The 20,998-nt window shown below is 35.9% G+C and overlaps 2 protein-coding genes across 2 annotated transcripts in view; both read left to right on the top strand.

Moving 5' to 3' along the window:
- GTPBP10 (GTP binding protein 10) overlaps nucleotides 1-17,414 on the top strand; it is a 41,227-nt gene extending 23,813 nt beyond the window's left edge. Inside the window, exons 11-12 of the mRNA XM_039250033.1 lie at nucleotides 11,664-11,753; nucleotides 17,325-17,414. Of these exons, the coding sequence (XP_039105964.1) occupies nucleotides 11,664-11,753; nucleotides 17,325-17,329 (95 nt within the window). The 3' untranslated portion in view covers nucleotides 17,330-17,414. The remainder of the gene's footprint in view (nucleotides 1-11,663; nucleotides 11,754-17,324) is intronic.
- CLDN12 (claudin 12) lies at nucleotides 17,337-20,677 on the top strand. Its single transcript, XM_039250035.1, has one exon. The coding sequence runs from the start codon at nucleotides 17,358-17,360 to the stop codon at nucleotides 18,090-18,092; it is 735 nt and encodes a 244-aa protein (XP_039105966.1). The 5' UTR covers nucleotides 17,337-17,357; the 3' UTR covers nucleotides 18,093-20,677.
- Nucleotides 20,678-20,998: the final 321 nt, after the last annotated feature.

Here is a 20,998-nt window from a genome sequence, read left to right as displayed (position 1 = left end):
TTTCAAAGCTTTTCCACACATTTGGTGTTTTCTAGGTTAGTTATTATTAACCTTCTGATATATATGCCATCATTCAAGAACCATACTTCCTTGTTTTATAGTTAAGTGTATCGATAGTAAAAAAGGAACGGAGAGCTAAAAATGACAATTTGTAATTTAATGGCTAGTTCACCTAAAAAGTAAAATCCCCTGATATGTTTGTATTTATAATGTTTCTAGTGAGATCATTTATTTCTACATATATACATATACATAACGTATGTATACTGGGGGGCTCAGTTGGTTAAGTGTCCAACTTTGACTCAGATCATGATCTCATAGTTTTTGAGTTCGAGCCCTGTGTCAGCCTGCTTCCTGGAGCCTGCTTCAGATTCTGTGTCTCCTCTCTCTCTGTCCCTCCCCCACTTTCCCTCTCTCTCACACACACAAAAAAAAACATTATTAAAAAAAGAAATCTATATTTTTTTCCCTAGAATATTACTAGAATGAGCAACTAGATTTGGTTTATTTTTGAGTCTGTCCTGTACCTGATTCTACTAAATATGTAATAGTTTCTTTTTTGGAAAACCTCAAAACCCTAAATTTCAACTTATGGTCAGTTATAATAAAGATCACTGATAATATTTAACAGAAACTAGCAGGTAGATGTTTGCAAATTCACCTTTTAGGAATTTTCTTTCTTAAGTATTTTGTCCTGCTTTGGATCAGATTGGTATGTGTCTCATTTTGTGCCCTAGTCTGTTTTGTTGCCTATTCTCATATATTAGTAAAGAGAATAGGAAGTGTGAACTTTAAACAGTGTTATCCAGGGCACCCGGGCGGCCCAGTTGGTTAAGCTTCCAACTTCGGCTCAGGTCATGATCTCACAGTTCGTGGGTTTGAGCCCTGCCAGCACAGAACCTGGTCCTTTTTCAGATTCTATGTCTCCCTCTCCCTCTGCTCCTTCCCCACTTGCACTCTGTCTCTTTCTCTCTGAAAAAATAAATACACATTACAAAAATAAAGATAATATTATCCATCACCAATATATTCTAAAGAGATTAAAATTTCTAAATTTCTGTCTTAGTTTCAAAAATTCAAATTGGATCTTTTTTCTCAATGAGAGTTTTATTATAATATATATATATTCATTGTAAAATACAAAATTTAAACAGTGTAAAAGCATATAAAGGGAAAAAGAAAAGTTCCCATCTATCTGTGTGGGCTGTCTAGTCCTTGCCAGAGAAAACCACTGTTCATAGTTTCTTATATTCTGGCAGAATTTTTTATTCATTTATCTTTTTACCCAAATGAGTTCATTATGTAAACCTTTTCTAAGTTTTTTTTAATAGTAACAAGTTAATTAGCTTTTTTAAGCATAATTTATTGTCAAATTGGCTAACACAATGTATTCAGTGGCAAGTTAATCAGCTTTCAAAAATTATTCTTCAAAGCTGCTTTTAAATTATTACAAATTATTTGGAATTTAAGGCTTAGTGAAGTCTTTACATATAGCAATAAGTATTTAATAAAAATCATGTCAGTATTCTACTTAAATTTCTTCTGATACGACATTGTGAATGAGTTTTTATAAGCATTACTTCACTTTTATTTGTTCTGCTTTTTGTTCCCCACTCTCACCTCCCATTCTAAGCCCCAGATCACTGGCTTTCTTTTGTATTTCTTTTTTCTTCGTGGCACAGATATTTATTAAGTGTCTCGCCAATGTCAGGCGTGTACAGGATTGAAGAGAGCAGACATCTGCTTCCCTATGGATCTTACATTCAGTAGCAGAAATCAGGGAATTAGAATAGTCTGGTTCCACTTTACAACAAAGAAATAAGAGTGAGTAGAACATGTGGAATTTGAACATCTGTACTGATTGTTATGGCCATGTTTCATATGGATATGTTTTACATTTATAACTTTAGTATAATTTTTCTTTTTTACTTTTATTATTTCATAAATAAAAAAAGTAATGTGAGACAGTTTCATCTTGTGAATATCTGAAGTTCTGACACCATAATCTTATTTTCTGCTCTGGCAAAGGATAGTAGATGTATGATGAGAATTAAGAGGAATTATATCTTATTTGCTCTGTCAGCAATGCCCAGCTTACCACTCCACAACTAACTTAAGCATTGTGTTATGTAATCACTAAAATGTTCCATTATATGTATTTTCTAGTTATGGGAAGTTTGTTAATTTTTATTCTAAACAGAAGGAAAAAACCTGGATCCCTTTTTATTTTATAAAAAATACATTTTAAAAACTAAAGACTTATTTTGAAATAAATATACTAACATATCAGGTGCCATTTATTTTGTCCTTAAGATTTTTTTCATTTTTACTTTTCGAAATATACCTTTTGGAAGACTTAATTTTTTTTTTTAATTTTTAATGTTTATTTTTGAGAGAGAGAGTATGAGTGGGGGAGGGGCAGAGACAGAGGGAGACTCTGAAGCAGGTTCTAGGCTCTGAGCTGTCAGCACAGAGCCGGACACAGGGCTTGAACTCAAATTGCGAGATCATGACCTGAGCTGAAGTTGGAAGCTTAACCAACTGAACTACCCAGGCACCCCTAGAAGACTTAATTTTTATATTACTGAATAGCCAGACTATAAATGTGCTATGTATAGTAAATTTTTACCAAGTCTAAGTATGTCTTAAAGAGCTGCTTGTGTCAGATATCATTTACCGTCGTGAATTACAAGTTTTTACCATCAGCACTGTCAAGTATTAATCAGATCATACTATGAAGTTGGATCTGTGCTTTGACGATTCCACCCTGAATAAGAATATTCCAGAAACCTGTAATATCATTATTTTTGCAATATATATCCATTTCCATATTATTTTTATCATAGCAACATGAACTTTATGGAAAATTAATGTTTTCTTTTTAGTGGTAAATGTATTTAATTGGGGAAAAAAGTCTTCATAATGGGAAAATTCAGGTCAAAGTTATTTAAGCTTTTACCTAGTTAGTTTTCTTGTAAAGTTACATATCTTTGCCCAGTGTTCGTTTGCTTTGGGAGGATGGAGTACAGAGATTTCCTTGAGAAAGTTAATGAAAGCTAAAGATTTTTTTTCTTGCCATAAATGTACATAAACACATGGAATATTTTCCAAGTAGTTTCACACAATTTGCAAAGTTCAGATAAAAAACTTAGTTAATAAAGGTAGATTATCTCTAGAAATTTGGAATATCATTAAGTTACATTTAAAATAATGTTTCAGGTACCAGGCTGCTTCTGTCAGTAGAGTGTGCAACTTTTGATCTCAGGGTCATGTGCTCAAGCCTTACATTGGGCATGGAGCTTACTTTAAATTGATAGATAAGTGACAGCTTTTATAAAAATAAAGCCTACATAATAGAAAGTTTTTTTTAAATTTTTTTTTAATGTTTTATTTATTTCTAGGAGAGAGAGAGAGAGACAGCATGAGCAGGGGAGGGTCAGAGAGAGAGGGAGTCACAGACTGAAACAGGCTCCAGGCTCTGAGCTAGCAGTCAGCACAGAGCCCGATGCGGGCCTCGAACCCATGAACCGCGAGATCATGACCTAAGCGAAAGTCGGACTCTTAACCGACTAAGCCACCCAGGCGCCCCTGTAATAAAAAGTTTTTTAAAAATGTTTCAAAGCAGCAGCATAATGTAACTCATAGAATATAGCTTAAATATGAAAGTCAGCAATAGTCTAAATTGTAAACCTTGTACAGAAGACATTTTTTCAAACACATGGTAACATCTTGTTTGAAGACTAAGTTGTGAAATGAATTTAATATATATTTTTAAACCCTTGAGTATCAGATTTAGTTTAAATCTGTCTCTCCTTATGGAATAGACAAGTGAAACAAATCCAGAAATTTTGTTTGAGTGCATGGTCTGTGCTGGTATTCATAATATCTAACACGGTAGTGTTTCCATATACCGGATCCTGTGCTGAGTTTTTCTCATATATTATCTCTTTAAAACACTATGCTATATTGCCTTTTGGTCATTTATTAAGTTGGGTGGTTTAATTTTTTTTTAATGTTTTTATTTATTTCTAGGAGAGAGAGAGACAGCGTGAGCAGGGGAGGGTCAGAGAGAGAGGGAGTGACAGACTCTGAAACAGGCTCCAGGCTCTGAGCTGGCAGTCAGCACAGAGCCCGACGCGGGGCTCGAACCCACGAACCGCGAGATCATGACCTAAGTGAAAGTCGGACGCTTAACCGACTAAGCCACCCAGGCGCCCCTGTATTTTATAATTTAAAAGAAATCTTTGCCTTATAAGAGTTTATACATTGTAATTAAGTCATTTAGATAAACATAGTTAATAAATGTTGGCAGACAACATGCTGTAATATTTAATGCAAAATTAATAATGAAAATTTTATTTTACTTTTTTAAACAGCTACTACAGAGTAGCATTTTGTTTTGTGATTGGAGCTTGACAAATAGAGTGAAAGTATCAAGAATCTCTCTAGGTTTAAGTGGTTATCACAAGCTAGCTGAAGGAAAAGCAAAATCAGATAGGTAAAAGAAATGAGAATAGGAGAGAGAAAAGCATGTATGTTGGAAAGTTGTAGTATTTCCCTGTGGATATTCAGGAGTAACAGGTGGGGTTATTGCCTCACTTGGCTATGAAAAGGATCAAAAAACCAGGGACAATTTCCACTAACATTTCTGACCATAACCAATCATTAATTTTAGGCAGTTCTAAATTTTGTATTCTGTTTCTCATTATATGACTGTTGCTTAATTAAGAGTTAATTGTGTACTTGGAAGTCTTCAGAGGAAACAATCACCTTTGTATATGTTATTAATATATTTGTAATAGAAATGAAATTCATTGGGTTGCCCAGATACTAGGCTATGTGAAACGTAACTATTATTTGAATTATGTCTTTTAAAATACTTAGAATTTGAAGATCAGCCTATACAGTGTATATTATAACTAATTTTGGAACAATATATGGCAGAGTTGGGTTTTTTTTCCTATTTATTTTGTAAACTGCATCGAAAGTTGAAAATGAAGGACAAAACCTTCCTTTGTTCATGGCACATATTTTAATATATTTTTGAATTTTCTGAAATTGCCAATATCTCATCAGTGCCTTCATTTTCTTAATTTGTTATCAAACATTATTACTGTTATTATACCAATATAAAAGGCTGAAGACCATGGTATAATTCTCTTATATTAGGAAAAAGGATATGATTATAAAGCTAAAATACTCCTTCATTTTTATTTGTATATGGTTTGCTACAAATTGAGAGACATTGAAAATGGTACTTTAAGTCAAGGGCCAGTACTAAGTAAAAGCTTATGGCTTTGAATGGATTTGAAACATGATTAAATGTCAGTAAATAAAAGCCTCTGGTCAACCAGATCCTAATGGGGCAAAATAAGAATACTCTATAATAATCAAGCCTCAGTTTCAAAAACAAATCTTTTCATGAACTGGTAGTACTTCGAGGTCAAGAGAAATTATAAGAATGATGTAATGTGCACACATGGGCTTTCCTATAAAAACAGAAACCAGAAAAACTCACCTGCTTTAAAGAACCACTAATAACAATGCCAAATTTGTAACAAGTTCATCAAAAATTTAATATACAGGTTTACCTATAAAAACTGGGTTAAAAACAGTAGTGGGGGTAAAAGGAGGGGGTAATAGGCATGGCAAATGACAAAGACTTAACGGACACCTGAATGCATTTATAGGAAGAAGCCTTCAGTTCTGTTACTTTAAGCCAAATCTTTTGTTCAGTTTCCTTCCCTCTTCTATTCACCAGTAACTTTATTAAAGAAGACTAAAAACATGGGTGGTCATCCTATCTCTCTTTTTTTTTTTAATTTATTTTTTTAATGTTTTATTTATTTCTGAGAGAGAGAGAGGGACAGCATGAGCAGGGGAGGGTCAGAGAGAGGGAGACACAGAATCCGAAGCAGGCTCCAGGCTCTGAGCTAGCTGTCATCACAGCCTGACGTGGGGCTCGAATCCACGAACCATGAGGTCATGAGGTCATGACCTGAGCTGACGTCGGATGCCCAACTGACTGAGCCACCCAGGTGCCCCCATCCTATCTCTTTATAGTAGACTACAAAGTTCTAACCATTTTTAAAATGACAGCTCACTGGTTGATTATCCAGAAACTTATTCCCTTACTCATTTCCTGTATTCATTTGCTAAGGATACTGTAACAAAGTACCATAAACTGAAGGAATTAACAGAAATATATTGTGTCACAATTCGGAAAACTAAAATTTGGAGATCAAGGTGCCGACAGAGGTTGGGAGACAATCTATTCTGTCACCTGCCTAGCTTCTAGTGGTTTGCTAGTCAACTTCGGTTTCCTTGGCTTGTAGAAGCAACACCCCAATTTCTGCCTTCATCTTTACATGGCATTCTGTGTGTGTGGTTGTCTCCACATTTTTCCTTTTTATAAGGAAACAAATCATGTTGGATTACAGCTCACTGTAATGACCTCTTTTTAACTTGATTATGTCTGTAAAGACCCTGTCTCATCCTGAGGTATGTCGAGAGAGTTAGGACTCCCAACATTGGAATTTTTGAGGAACACATTGTGCCCAAATACTTCCCTACATTTCTCTCTACATTTCCCAACTAAGAGATAGTTGTTATTTTTTATTTGGCTCCTCTAAAACATAGTTTTTAGAGGAAGTTTTTAAATTAATTTGTGTTGAGTTTCAGTCGTAAGTTTGGAAATACTATGGTAAGCTAGAACTAAAACAAAAAGAGAACAATATGTGCCAGTTGCTTTCCAGTTTGGCATTGATGTGTATAATTTAGAGAAGATAAAATTGTTCAGATCAAGGGGAAGGTAGGTAAGATTTGAGTGGGAAAAGAGGATAGTCAGAAGCCATTCCAAGTTCAAAATATCTTCAATGGCCATTTCGAGTAAGTATAGTTTTAGACACACAAATCCAAAATAAGGAGACTGCCCTGATCTGGAGAATTCTGAATGGTGACAGCAACCTTTTAGGAATACCTACCACATACTGCTTATTAATTTTGAGCACATCAGTTAACCTCTCTGCATTTCAATTTGTCATTAATATGGAGTTATTATGATTAAATTAAAATTAGATAATTCATAGAAAATGTGTTTGGAATGTAATACATATTCAATGTTCCATTATTTTTAAGTTGACAATATATACATAAGGAGATTATTGCACATATCTTAGTATGAAAAGGCAAGGGCTTAAATAGGATTGTAACAATTTTTTGTAGTGAATAAGGAGTCAAATGGTATTTCAAAGGAAGAATTAAGATGTGGTTCCTAATTTAACTGAAAGGTATGAAGATTTAAAAAACATAAGATAAAGGGAAACCACTGAAAAAACAAGGAATGTTGGAAGCCATAAGGAGTATAAGCATTAACTTCTACTTCGAGAATGCTGAAATTAAAGTTAATAGCAGTTAATAATATGAGCTGGTAGTTGGAAATAGTCTTAAAGTTATGAAAAGTCTTGGCCAGACATGTGGATTTTGGAATTTCAGGTTACCCTCTAAAGAAGTTTTTATTGACAGAGAGGGCCCCAAGGACAGAGATTTTTGGTAATTGAAAAATGGGGGGAGGAGAAAGTGAAAGCAACAGGTGGACAGGGAACAAATCAGGTAAACTAGAAGAGGTAGAAATGTTGATGTTTCCAAAACTGAGAAAGCAGAGCTTAGGGGGTGGAAAAAGGCAGTCAGAACTGTGCAATGTGGACCTGAAGGAGGTGGAAGAGAATTAGGACCCAAAAGAGCCCTCTTGGATTCAACTCAAAGGAGTTATTAGTGACTGTGGCAGGCAGAATAGCGGTCCCCTAAAGATGTCCTCATCCTCATCTTGAGAATCTGTGAATATGCTCTGTTATATGGCAAGAGAGAATTAAGGTTGCTCATCTGATGACCATAAAATCAATTATCCTGGGTGGTTCAAGTGCGTCAAGTGTAATCACAAGAGTTCTTAAAAGATGACAGAGAGATACAGAAGAATGTCTGAGTGAGATGATTTAGATGTTGAAAGACTCAACCAGCTACTGCTGTTTGAAAATGGAAGGGGGCCATAAGCCAAGGAATGCAGGTGTCCTCAGGAAGCTGGAGAATACAAAGAAACATCACTTTCCTGAAACCTTTAGAAAGAAATGCAGCCCTACCAACGCCTTTAGTTTAGCCCAGTGAGATCTGTGTCATGTTTCTGACCTTCAGAACTGTAAGATAATAAATTTGTGTTATTTTAAGCGACCGGATTTTGTGGTGATTTGGTACAGTAGCAATAGGAAACTAATACAGTAAGCAGACCTTTGTAGAATTTTGGTGGCGATATACTGAAGTGAGTTTGTTAAGGGATTTGACTTACTCCTTAAAAAGTCTCCATGGGGTATGGGGCTGGGAAAGGAGTCTCTTTTGAGAAAAAAATGGAAAACCAGGATTGTTAACTGCTGATATAAAGGCTTACCTAAAGTACTTCTGAGAATGATACTCCAATATTCTAGTGCCTCCAGGGTATGTATATACGAATTTTGTTCCATCTTTGCTATATCAAAGGCCAGGCTAACCACAGATGTGTGAACACATTAATTAGTTTAAAAATAGTGTTGTCGTCCCTTCCTTTTGGTGCTGTTACTTTTCTATTATAATCAACTGCATATTCTTCCCAGCTAAAGTCTGCTAACCAGGTAGTATTCATTAGTGATTAGGAAATAAATTATAAAATGATTTTGTACACAGTTATTGGATTCAATTCAGTTTCACAGATGAAAGAACTGAAGTTCAGAGCAAAGAAGTGAGTTATACTGTGTCATACTGCCATTATCCATCATTGAGCTCAAATTACCCAATCTCTATTTTTTGTAATTCCATTTCTAGGTCTAGTCTTGGGATTGGATAGCGTCTGGTCTTAGATAATTCTATCCATCCTCTGAAGCAGTACGGCATATGAGAAGGTGGTAATAGTAGATAGACTTTCCCCCTTTTCCATCACTAATAAAGTTCCCTCGAGCAACACAAAATGAAAAATGGTTAAAAAAAAACAAAAACAGTGTCAGACACTGTTGTAAACTTCTTTATGTATAGTAACTCATTCAATCCTTACCATTATTTTTTGATGTATATATATTATTACTTCAGATAAGATCCTGAGCCACAAGGTTACTTAACTTGCCCAAGTTAAGTACAGGTGCAGAGTGGGATAGGGATGGATGCCATCCTTTACTTTTGTTTAAAACTATGATGCTTCTCTCCCCCCCCCAAACTTTCTACTTGAAAATGTTTAAAGATACAGAAAGTTGGAATAGTAAATAAACGCCCTTATACTTCCTCTCTCTAGATTCAACAGTTACCAACATTTGCCACATTTACTTTATTTCTATTTGTGTGTGTGATCATTTGAAATTAGTAGGCATCATGACACTTCTACATCCTGTATATATGAAAAAGAAATCAGATCTGTCCTACACAAGACTTCTGAAATTTTAATTAAGATATTCACGAATACAGTACTTCATATTTAGGAGAAGCCATAAAGAAAGGGACAGGGTTTTGAAAATGTGCAGAAGAGTAAAGTTAGTTCAAATATCTAATAGCTAGTTATGTGCTCAGCGCTTTGCCTGTATTAAGTCCCTTTAATTTTCAAGACAATTCTATGACGCAGGTAATCTTATCCTCATTACAGATAACCTCAGGGAGAGGTAGCTAGCTCAAGGCCACTCAACTAATACGTAATAAAACTCGATATAAAACTAAGCAATTAAATATCTTTTAAAAGATTTAAAACAAAGGATGCTGAAGCATCATGATGCCTTATCTTAGTGATCACATACATATATAAATGTGGCAAATGTTGATAATTGTTCAATCTAGAGCGTAAGTATACGGGCGTTCGTTGTGCCATTCAAATTCAAAGATTTCTCTGTATCTTTGAAATTTTTCAAAATCAGTTCCAGAGTTTGAGCTGTTTTCCACTTTGTGCCTCCGTAAATGTTCTGTGGAAAAAATTATTTAAGGATTTTTGCTAACAAATCTTAAAGCGAGATCACATTTAGTAGTAAATATTTACTTGAGCGCCCAACTCAAAACTATTTTTACTTTTGTTTAACTTTTTTTTTTTTTAACACCTGTAACTCAAACCCGAACGGAACTGAAGGTGCCAGAGGAATAAGGGGGCTGGAGGTTGGAGAGACAAGCGAGAGGTGGTCGCAGGATGTTGCCTGCGGCCGGCGTCCCCGTGGATTCTGGGAATTGTAGTTTCTCAGTCAGTCAGGGCATCCCTGATTAGGGTCTCGGGAGAACCTGAATAAGCTCCCAGAAGTCTCCGGTGCGGCTCGCTGGGAACGCACTTCCTGGGACGCTGCGAGGGAGACGCAGTAAGAAGCTCCTCAGTGTCGGCGAGTGAAATGTCTTGCCTGTGAGGAACAGGTAGGTGTGGTCAAGAATCCGATTTCTGAGTCTTTTGCGTAAATAGTGGAGGATTTTGTGTAAAATAGCTAAGTCGAAGGGATTCAAGGACACCGAAAACTGTTGACCACATCTGTGGACGTGAAAATTGAGTGAGGAGGTATTTGATAGGGCTTTAAAAAATTATTTTGTACACAGGAGTATGGAGATATCGAGGTGTCTTGCCGGAGCAGCCAAGGGCTTGCACTTGGCTAGCGGGGTGTGAGGTGTGGAGCTGGAAGTTGCTATTTTTGAATCACCAGCTGGTTGTATAATGATGACCTGCTCTCGGTTCAAACCCACTCAGTGTTGCAGGGATGGGCTTGTTCGGAGAGCGTGAACAGTCACTGTTGCGATCTCTTTCCATTGGCTCTAACCAGGAGAGCTTTTTTTTTTTTTTTTTAAGTTTCTTTCTTTCTGCTAGCTCTGGTGCTCCTAAGGACAGGGCTTGAAGGGAAGAGAGGAGAGGGAGTGTGGGTTGTTCTGGAAGCTTGGTTTTCTCTACTCTGAAGCCCAAGTTGTGTGAAATAGGTATTGGGCTCGTCACCATGTTAGAGGAAGGCCAGACTTGGTGACTCCACTTAAAATGACAGCTCAGGCATCCTAATGTGTGTTTTTAATTGTAAATCAACTTATCTTAATTTGGAGTGAGCAGTTATGCTTGATACCAACTCAAGAAACATACATTTGGAAAAGAAAAATCATAATTTGATTGAAATCTCTTCTGTGCAGGTTGAGGACAACATTCTAAATAATAATAATAATAATAATAATAATAATAATAGGTCTAGTGATAAATGCCTTGATCCAGGAAGTTCTGAAGCATTTACAAGCTTGCATCCTCATCCTACCTATTTGTGATAAATAGTTTGAAAAGGAAGTTGTTGGTGCTTAAAATAGATCTATGGAAACATACTTAAATGGCAGATAGAGCCATTGGTGGAATTGTAAACTCAAAAAAGCATTCTAGTTGCAAAGTTTAGGATGCACAATGCAGATCAACTTTTGTTGAGCCTAATTTTGTTACCAGTATCCTTTTAAAAGGTACAAAAGAAACAATAAATTTCTTTTGCTTTGAGACAAGTAACTGCATAGCATTTCCTTGACTCTCCTTATTCCTAGCCATAAGAAAGATCTAACAAACCCGTTGTATATATGTGTGTGTTTGTTATGTCTGTGTGTGTATACATATACACACATAATTTAAGGAAGTATCATACTAATTTGGAACATTTTTCCTATTTCTTTAGGCCCAGGTCATTTCTACTGTCTATTCAGACGTGCATATATTTCTTCTAAGTTGATTAAGGTTGTTTTAGAGCTGTCAGGTACCTCAAAGAGTAAGTACATCCTTTGATTTTACTCCTTTTCCTTTTTCCACCATATGGGAGTTGTCATGCTTTTCTCTTGTTCAGCAAGATAAAGTTATAAGATAGATCTCACTTGTGAATGCAATGATTGACCTGCAGTTTCTTAAAAAGCTCAAATTACTGATAGAAGGGACTGCTAGTGTTACTGTCAAAAATTAATTTAGCTGCTGTTACACATGTGTTCTCATATAGCTATTCCTGGGATTGTCCCTGAAAAAAATTACATAGTGATGGGTCTGTGAATTTCTAATGCTATTAACCATTATTCTTGCCTTAGGCTTCTTTGAACACTATTCAAAAGCTTAGATATCCTTTTGGAAATATTTTTATTTGAAATGATACATTTGATCACCTTTATCTGTGTACCAAATTTTATCCATCTGCTTCTCTGAGAGTCACCATGGAACAGATAGATGACAAATGTGAAGTGCCTATTTTGAAAGAGTCCTTATTTGATTTGGTCAGTAGCTACTCCAAAGAGAATGCTCTGTTATTAACTGTTATATGGCTGTAACCGTGTGTGATTGTTTGCTAAGATCCAGAAGAAAAGTGTATTCCTAGCTAAAGAAAATAAATAAGCCTACTAATCATTATAAACTTAAATTTCTGAACATACTCTGTTTTACAAAGGGCTTTACTGTTCGTGATCTTACAGCTACCTTGAGTGGTATTTTGCAGGTGAGATATTTGAGTTCAGAGGATGACTTGCTCAGGTTGTAACTGGCATATGGGCCTTTGGTTGCTGGGACCGTAATACCAAGTTGTGTCCCGCATGGAAACAACAAGCCCAGACATCTTATATTTGACCTAGCTAGTGTTCAGGAGTGCTACTTAGATTTGTTAGTGTGTTTTTAACCTTGCATACTCTCTACAGTCTAATAAGGGATTTTCATGTGGCTAAAAGGTGTTTATCTTTTTTCTCCATTGCTATTTTAAAAAGAAAATATAAATACAAATAAAATAAATAATTTTGTTTTAAAAATAGTTTTGCTTTGATAAACATTAATTTGATACATTGATCACTCTTAATAAAGAAGGAATATATCCACTAGTAATATGCCTATTAAGTTGAAAACATCAGGTTCAGCACATTCATAGTTGATTAACCTATTGACCACGGTGGAAGTTAACTAGCGTTGCCAAACTTAGATATGTATTTCTAGAAGAATTGTCTCTATGTAAATACTTGGGAATGGCCTCATGTATCTTGGAAAGTTTTTAGGGGAAGAAAATGAACTTTGTTTTAACAAAATAGGAGAGACTGGCCATGTGAGTGGAAAGTGGAGGCATGGTTTAGAAGCAACTTTGAGACTTCAAAATCCAGGATATGAATGAATGAATAAGTGAGTGAATGAATGAAAGAAACTGATAACAGAGCAAATTTGTAACTTTCTCTCTGGATCCTGACTATATCCATATGGACCTTACATTTATTTGTTTGTTCATTTCTTTAAGAAATAATTGAGTGACTTCTGTGTACCAGTGTGGGACAGAGCAAAAGAGAAGGCTCTCTGTTCTCCTGGAATTCAATCTGGTAGAAAAGATAAATGTTGAATTAAAAATTATAAGCATAATCACTGCTACCAAAGAAAAACTACAAAGGTGCTTTCAGGGCATATAACCAGAACGGGGCGGGGGTGGGGGGTGGGATGGAGGAAGTTTAAGGATAGGAGAAGACAAAACAGAGTTTAGGTCCAGCCTCCCTGGAAATTAGAAAGATGGAATACCTGTTAGGTAAGCAAAGAATAGAATGAAATTAAGAAAGTTCTGGAAGGAAAAATAGCATGAACTAAAGCCCTTAGCCAATTTAAAAGTGCAAAATTTGAAGAGTTAAAGAAAAGCAATATGGCTACATAGTCTGTAGCATGTTAGATGGGAAGATGATACATAAGGATATTGAGAATATGGCAGGAACCAGATGATGGGATTTGAAACTCTGGAAAACATGGGAAAGTTTTGAAATTTAGAAATTATATTCTGAGGGAAGTAGGAAGCTATTCAATGTAAGAAATGTAGTGAGGGGCACCTGGCAGGCTCAGTCAATGGAGCATACAAGTCTTAATCTTAGGGTTATGCATTTGAGCCTCATGTTGTCTGTAGAGATCACTTAAAATCTTTAAAAAAAAAAAAAAGTGAAATAATCAGATTTGCATTTTATTATTTTGAATTAAGAATTAATTGGCATAGCACAAGAGTAGAGATCTTTCACTCTCTTAATATGAAAAATCCTAACCTAAGAGCATTGTTTTCAGTTTTAAATCATTAAATATATTTCTTTTCCGAACTATCCCTATAAAATGTTATTTCATCCCTCTATATATGACTACATATGACTCTATATATGAGATATATGACTTATCAAATCATGCATATGTGGAGTTAAGAACAGGTCATAAAAAGTAAAGCAGCCAAAGAAAGTTACAAAGAGCAAGGACATTAATACCAGCAATGAGGTTGAAATTAGCTAAAGAATTGGGGTTAATAGTATTTCCCATGTGAAAAACGCCATTGTATTTTTTGTTGGCTGTGTAAATTATGACTTTTACTCAGTCTCTGTGATCTGAGCTAAGAATGCTTCAGTAAAAGCAAGTTCAGGGGACTGATGTAACCTTTGTGTTGATTTGATGCAAGATAAGTATTAACACACTTGATTCTGAAGTAAATATTGACCCATCACTGTTCATTAATGTCATTTGATAGTCAATAGCCTAAAAACTAAAGAAATTTATTTATTAATATTAAAGTCATTCATTCTGATCTTGTTTCTCATTCATTTTGTATTGTAGGAATTAGTGGTACAAGGCAGTTTGATTGGAGAAATCTCAATCGTATTGATACTCCCAAGTTTTTGACCCCTGTCTCTGAAAGCAAGAGGGAATTTACGATTGGGTTAGGATGCTGAGTGCATTGCCTAAAAGAGTTCTGAAACTTTGAGAAAAACAGAGGGAAACTTTTTCTTACATCTTTATAACTTTAATCAAATCATCATTCTCTTTCATTGCTCAGTCTTTCTCTAACCCTTTCTCTAACCCATACATTTTTATAAACAGGTACCTTACTGGTTCACTTTGTCTAATATCTAGCAATAATCAGCTGATAGGTACTAATCATATAATTCATTGATGTTAGTATTTTGAGTTCTCATAAGGCAGCATATTCTTTCCCTCAGTCTGATTGTTACCACATTGGAGTAAGGTCCAGATCTTATTGGCCTCAGTGTCTATCCAGAGCCTAACAGTATTTTGCATGTGCTAGATACTCAATAAATACCTCAGTTGAATAAATTAATTCATTGAGTGAATTATTACTTAGTAATAGCTACTTCCTTGTTCTATGCTACATTATCAGTAGCCTACCTTTGTGAGTTACTGTGGTCTTGGAATAGTGCCAGTACTTCTTTATTCCACTATTGCCAGAATGACTTATGTGTAAGTTGCTAACAGCATATGGGGGAGACAGACAGGTAAATGAACAAAAACCAACAAGAAACTGAAATTTGGAGCTTGACATCATTAGTAGCGTTTTCCAGTATAAACATCCTCAAACCTGCACCAGTTTCCATTGCTGGAACAAGGTGTTTGGTTGCTAAAAAAGCAAGACAGTTTTTCCCCCCAGTTTGAATGAAAAATATAAATTTGGACTCTAATTCCTTTGTTTTGTTTTCATCTGTAACATATTTGTAAACAATTGCTATTCTGGTAATACTGACAGAAGACAACATAATAAACAAGTGGTAAACTAATATTAATGGAGAAACTTAGAACTAATTATGTTTACCTTGAATACTTTGAAAAATAATTCACTTGTGCTTAAACTTTGATTTTATATTGTACAATTATATAAATATGTACACATACCTATATGTTTTCTGCTAGTAAAATTAATCCTAGTTTATGTGATTAGATTATTATGCAAATACGTTGTTTTCTAAAGAACATTGTGCCTTCCCATTCACATTTGATTAAGTCCCAACCCAGTTTAGCATTTTGGTCTTCTTTCTGGCCCCTGAACTCCTGGGAATGCTACTCCACCATTGCGGTAGATACTGTTTGACTCTGCAAAGGATGATGGGTACTCTGAACACAAACATACAGTATGTATGAGAAGATGCCCCTTCTTCATTATCTGACTGAAAGAAGTAAATATGCTACCTTATTAGTCTGTTGTGTTGCCTCATTGGGAGTATGATAGAAGGCAGAGAAGATACATCTGAGTGGTTTGGAAGATGAGTTTTAAACTCTTAAAGCTGAATAACGTACTGGTTCTTACTCTTTGTCGTATATAGAGAAAGAACACAGTCTTTTAATTTGGAATGAGAGAAAGGCCTGGCTACTTTTTTTTTTTTCCTTTTCTTACAGTAGCATTAGTAGAGATAGATAGGTTCTCATTACTTCAAGAATCTTTGCATTCATCTCATATGAGCACTAATCATATAATAACCAATAACCAATAGTGTGATAACCTGAAGTACATGCCAGTCAGCTTAAATCAGCCAGAAAGTAGTTCAGCAGACCAATTTCAGGGGTCTTTGTCTCTTCTTTTCATTTGAGTAATTCATTGGAGAGGAGTTCATTAGATTTTGTAATTATCAGTGTGCCTAGTATATAGGAATGAAATAATTAGATGTTGCTTTTTCTTATTTAACATTTATTTAGCAAACATTCTTTAAACTGCTCCAGTGTGGCAGGCACTGAGCTAGTCACTGAGTGCTAAGAAGTAGTTAACACTTGAATTGCTCTTACCAATGTGCCAGACATTATATTAACTCACTGAATACTTAAAACCACTCTGTGAGGTAGGTACTATTATTTTTCCATTTTACAGATGAGGAAAATGAATTACAGAGAAGTTATGTAGCTGTCCCAACATCACTTGGCTAGTAAGTGAGGAGGTGGGGATAAGAATGCTAGCAGTCTGGCTCAGAGTCCCCCCTCAGCCAGTCTGCTGTCTTGTAAAGCTTCTTTCCCTACATCTTTGTCTTTTATGATCTGCCTTTACCTCAACTGCATGCTGGTTTCATTTTACATTTCATGAGCATTGGAGGCTGAGTTTGTGTTTTTTATAGCTGACAGTTATGAGTCCTCCGACCTTATATATTTGAATGCTGGACACATGAAAGTACTTGATATATGTGCGTTGAATGAGTGACCAGTGACAGCTGAGAGACTTTCAAATGTGATAATAAGAGAATATGAAATTATTTTGATTGTTCCTCTGATTTGCAGGAAAATACTTATGTTAAGTATTTCTTCAAACCATCAATATTTCTTCAAAATACTCATATTTGAAGAAAAGTACTCATGTTCAACGACTTCAGTTGCTACATGACCCAGTCAGTGGTAACCAAGCATATGTGAGTGTACCTGTGCTCTAAGGTCACATGCATATGTATTTATATACATTCATATTATACATAGGAAACAGGGCAGAATTTCCCTCTTTGCATTGACATCATTAGTTGTGCTGCCAATCAGCACCACCCTTCCTGCTCTGTTCTTCTGTTGCCCCCTCATGATTTGTCCTCTTGTGTGTCACCCCTAGTCTGACTGACAGTACTGCACAAGCCTGCCTGCCATGGGCTGTCGGGATGTCCATGCAGCCACAGTCCTCTCCTTCCTGTGTGGAATCGCCTCGGTAGCAGGCCTCTTTGCGGGGACTCTGCTTCCCAACTGGAGGAAATTACGACTGATCACATTCAACAGAAACGAGAAGAATCTGACTGTTTACACTGGCCTGTGGGTGAAGTGTGCCCGATATGATGGGAGCAGTGACTGCCTGATGTATGACACTACTTGGTACTCATCAGTTGACCAGCTGGACTTGCGGGTCCTCCAGTTTGCCCTGCCTCTCAGCATCCTGATTGCAATGGGTGCCCTGCTGCTCTGCCTGATTGGAATGTGTAACACGGCCTTCAGGTCCTCAGTGCCCAACATCAAACTGGCCAAGTGTTTGGTCAATAGTGCAGGCTGCCACCTGGTGGCCGGGCTGCTGTTCTTCCTGGCAGGTACTGTGAGCCTCTCCCCATCCATCTGGGTCATCTTTTATAATATTCATCTGAACAAGAAGTTTGAGCCAGTCTTTACATTTGACTACGCAGTGTATGTCACCATGGCTAGTGCTGGGGGCCTGTTTATGACTTCCCTTCTATTGTTCATTTGGTACTGTGCATGCAAATCTTTGCCTTCTCCTTTCTGGCAACCACTGTACTCCCATCCTCCCAGTATGCATACTTACTCACAGCCCTATTCAGCACGCTCTCGCCTCTCTGCCATCGAAATTGACATTCCAGTAGTTTCACACACCACCTAATGGGGAAGTAGTTCTCAGAGAAAATTTGTAGCCTCACATTTCCCTTGTACAAGGAGCTGTTTTGGACCTCTACATTTTCCTTTGTTTCTGACCAGTCAATGAAGCCAAATTTGTATGTCCTGGTAGGATGAAGTGCTGCTAGTTTTATGAAAAGTACATTATTTCAAATGTGAATCATTCCTTTTATCTTGCTTCTTATGCTACAAGGATTTTTAACCTCTATAGTGATACATAATCAGTTATTCCAGTGGAAAGGACCTGTGTCTCAGTTGAGGTGATCTAGAACATGGTAAAGTAAAAAAAACGATGGCTAAGAGAGGCTGTTGTACATGATCTTTATGAGTATTTCAGAATGTATATTGTCCTTTTTCCATAATACCTTAAACTGTGAAAAAGGGCAATTTCAAATATAAGAGATTTCTTTCAGATAAGGGTAATATTTTAACAGTAGTCAGTCTACCAGCTTAAGGCTGTAACTTTTCTTATTTCTCTCTCCGGGCTAATTGTATTGAATAGAGTTTGGTATTTTGAAGATTACTTTCTTTTGTGAGTTCCATATCTTCTTCTACCTCATGGCAATGTTTAAAATTAAAATGCATTTTAAGTGATGTCAGAGGGAATAAGCCTAACATTTTAAATATCTACTAGTATGGATAACATTTAACATAATTTTAAAAGTTAGTGATTCTGTAAATTATATTATTAGAGTTAAAATGGGGCCATGCGATGGACTGGTGCTTCCCCTCTGAGGCAGAAAAGCCTTTTTTCCCCCCTAGATAGTATCCACCAAGTAATACTCATCCCCCTGTGTAATCTCTTAGTGACAAAGAGAAAGAGGCCCAAGTGGTTGGTTCTCTTTTAGACAGTGGTAGGGGACAAGCATCTGTTCTTCAGCAACAACATCAGAGATTCACTCTGATGACTGCCATTTGAAAGATGAGTGAAGTAATTTATGGCTTCACCATGACCACATTCACTCTTGGTTCAGTTTCTGTCCTTAACACTGATTATTTCCTTGAGAATAGATCTTTGCTCAACACTTTACTGGGTGCTATAGAGAATACATGAAAAGTATGAGATCACGTTCCATCCACTAAGAAATTTTAATATAATAAAATCAAACTGTTAAATAACAATTAGGGAACAGTCTGACTTTATTGGCAGCTGGTTTTAATTTCTCAAACATTGATCCAGGAATATATTTCAACCAGAGACCTGGCTTTCTGGCAGACAGGCTTATTCTACAATACCAGCAATATTCTGAAACTTAGGAATTCAGTTCATTGGATCTTTCAGAGCATCTACCTTAGCCTAGACACTGTAATGACACTTTGTTGGATTCATGAGAATGGGCAAAAGTGGTAGAGAAATTAAATTGTTCCCTTTTCACCTCTGAAAGTATGATGATGTTTTGAAGAGGGAGGAGTATTTAAAATCTTTCCTCTAATGGGGTAACATTTAGATGCAACCATGTTAACACCAAGATAAATGCTTAGAAATTCAGGAATATTGGGTCTTTACCCTTATGAATTTGTGCTGCTGACTTAATTGGTATCATTTGCTATACATTAGTACTATATTCATAAGGATTTTTGTTTTATTAACCATTACATATTTTACAAACAGCTAGTTGCATGGTAAACAGTTGGTTATTATGCTTCTTTGCAGATCTGGATATGATTCTGATACTTCTGTGGATGTAAGTGGTTCTTTTTTTCCCCTCCTAATTACAGCCCTAGTTTATGTATATAGCAAATAAATCCAGTTGTATAATTTTTAAATACCATCAGAATAAAGCATGCAAAACTATGGTTTTTTAGTTATAGCTTCTGATTACTTTCAGTTCCATTCCTTTTTACTCTTCCCAGAGGTAGCTGAATCTTGATCACTCCAAAACAATGGCAGGTAGAATTTTGAGATTAATATTAATTTCCTCCTGTGCTAATTAGTATCAGTCCCCTCTCTCACTAAATTTGTCTAGAAGTGTCAAGAATTCTACCATCTTCATGTTCTTTGTATAAACAATGTTAAAGAAAAGCAGATTCAACCATTAATACACTAGACAGGTTTTAGTCCATGGGATCTTAATATAAATGTGCAGCTCTTCCTGTAAGCATTTTTTATATAGTCTTTTCATAATCTGTAGACTCAAATTAGTGTTTATAATGGACATACTGGGCAAAAGAAACAGCTGTTTCCCTTATTGTCTTTAATATTTCAGATTTGCTATCAATAGCTATTCTTCAAAGCCATCAAAGGAAAGCAACTATTACATTTCTTTTTAGTAGTTTTGAGTACTCATCAACCTATCATCGTGATGGGGGATATGTTTTTTTGTTGTTGTTACAAGTTGTTAATGTTAAGGGCCTTTTACAGAATCCAGCTTGGAAAACAACCTTAAATGTGGTATGATGCACCAGATTTGGTTTATCCAGCCATGGGAGAGAAAAACAAAAAAACTCTTGAGTTTATTTTATTTGTAATTATACACTATAATAGATAATGTTTGTTGTAAACTGCAATGTAAAACCTCAGTGAAACTGCACTGTACTTCTTGATGTTTATTAAAAGATGTATTTTTACAAGTTTTTGTTTCTATCCTTTTCCTCAATGCTTTAAGGGAAAATATTTTGAAAAATGTTTCTCAAAGATACATAAATTGAAAAAGTACAGCCCCATTTAAAGCCCTATAGAATAGCAATTGGAAAGGAATTTGAAAACATGAATTTATTATTCCAGAAGCATCAAGACCCTTCACCCATTTTAAGGGTAGTCCTAGGAGTTCACTTTGGACTATTTCAACATTTCACAAAAAAACCACCAAATGAAGTTAGTGTGCTAGATTTGCCTCATCAGTGGAGTTTTCTAATGGTCTGTGTTCCTGAAGATTGAGAGTTCTCAAATGG

Source organism: Hyaena hyaena, unplaced genomic scaffold, assembly GCF_003009895.1.
Source record: "Hyaena hyaena isolate Hyena2069 unplaced genomic scaffold, ASM300989v1 scaffold_357, whole genome shotgun sequence".
Classification (NCBI taxonomy): Eukaryota; Metazoa; Chordata; class Mammalia; order Carnivora; family Hyaenidae; genus Hyaena; species Hyaena hyaena.
Note: the sequence above shows the minus strand (reverse complement) of the source record. Positions and strands in the feature narration are given on the sequence as shown.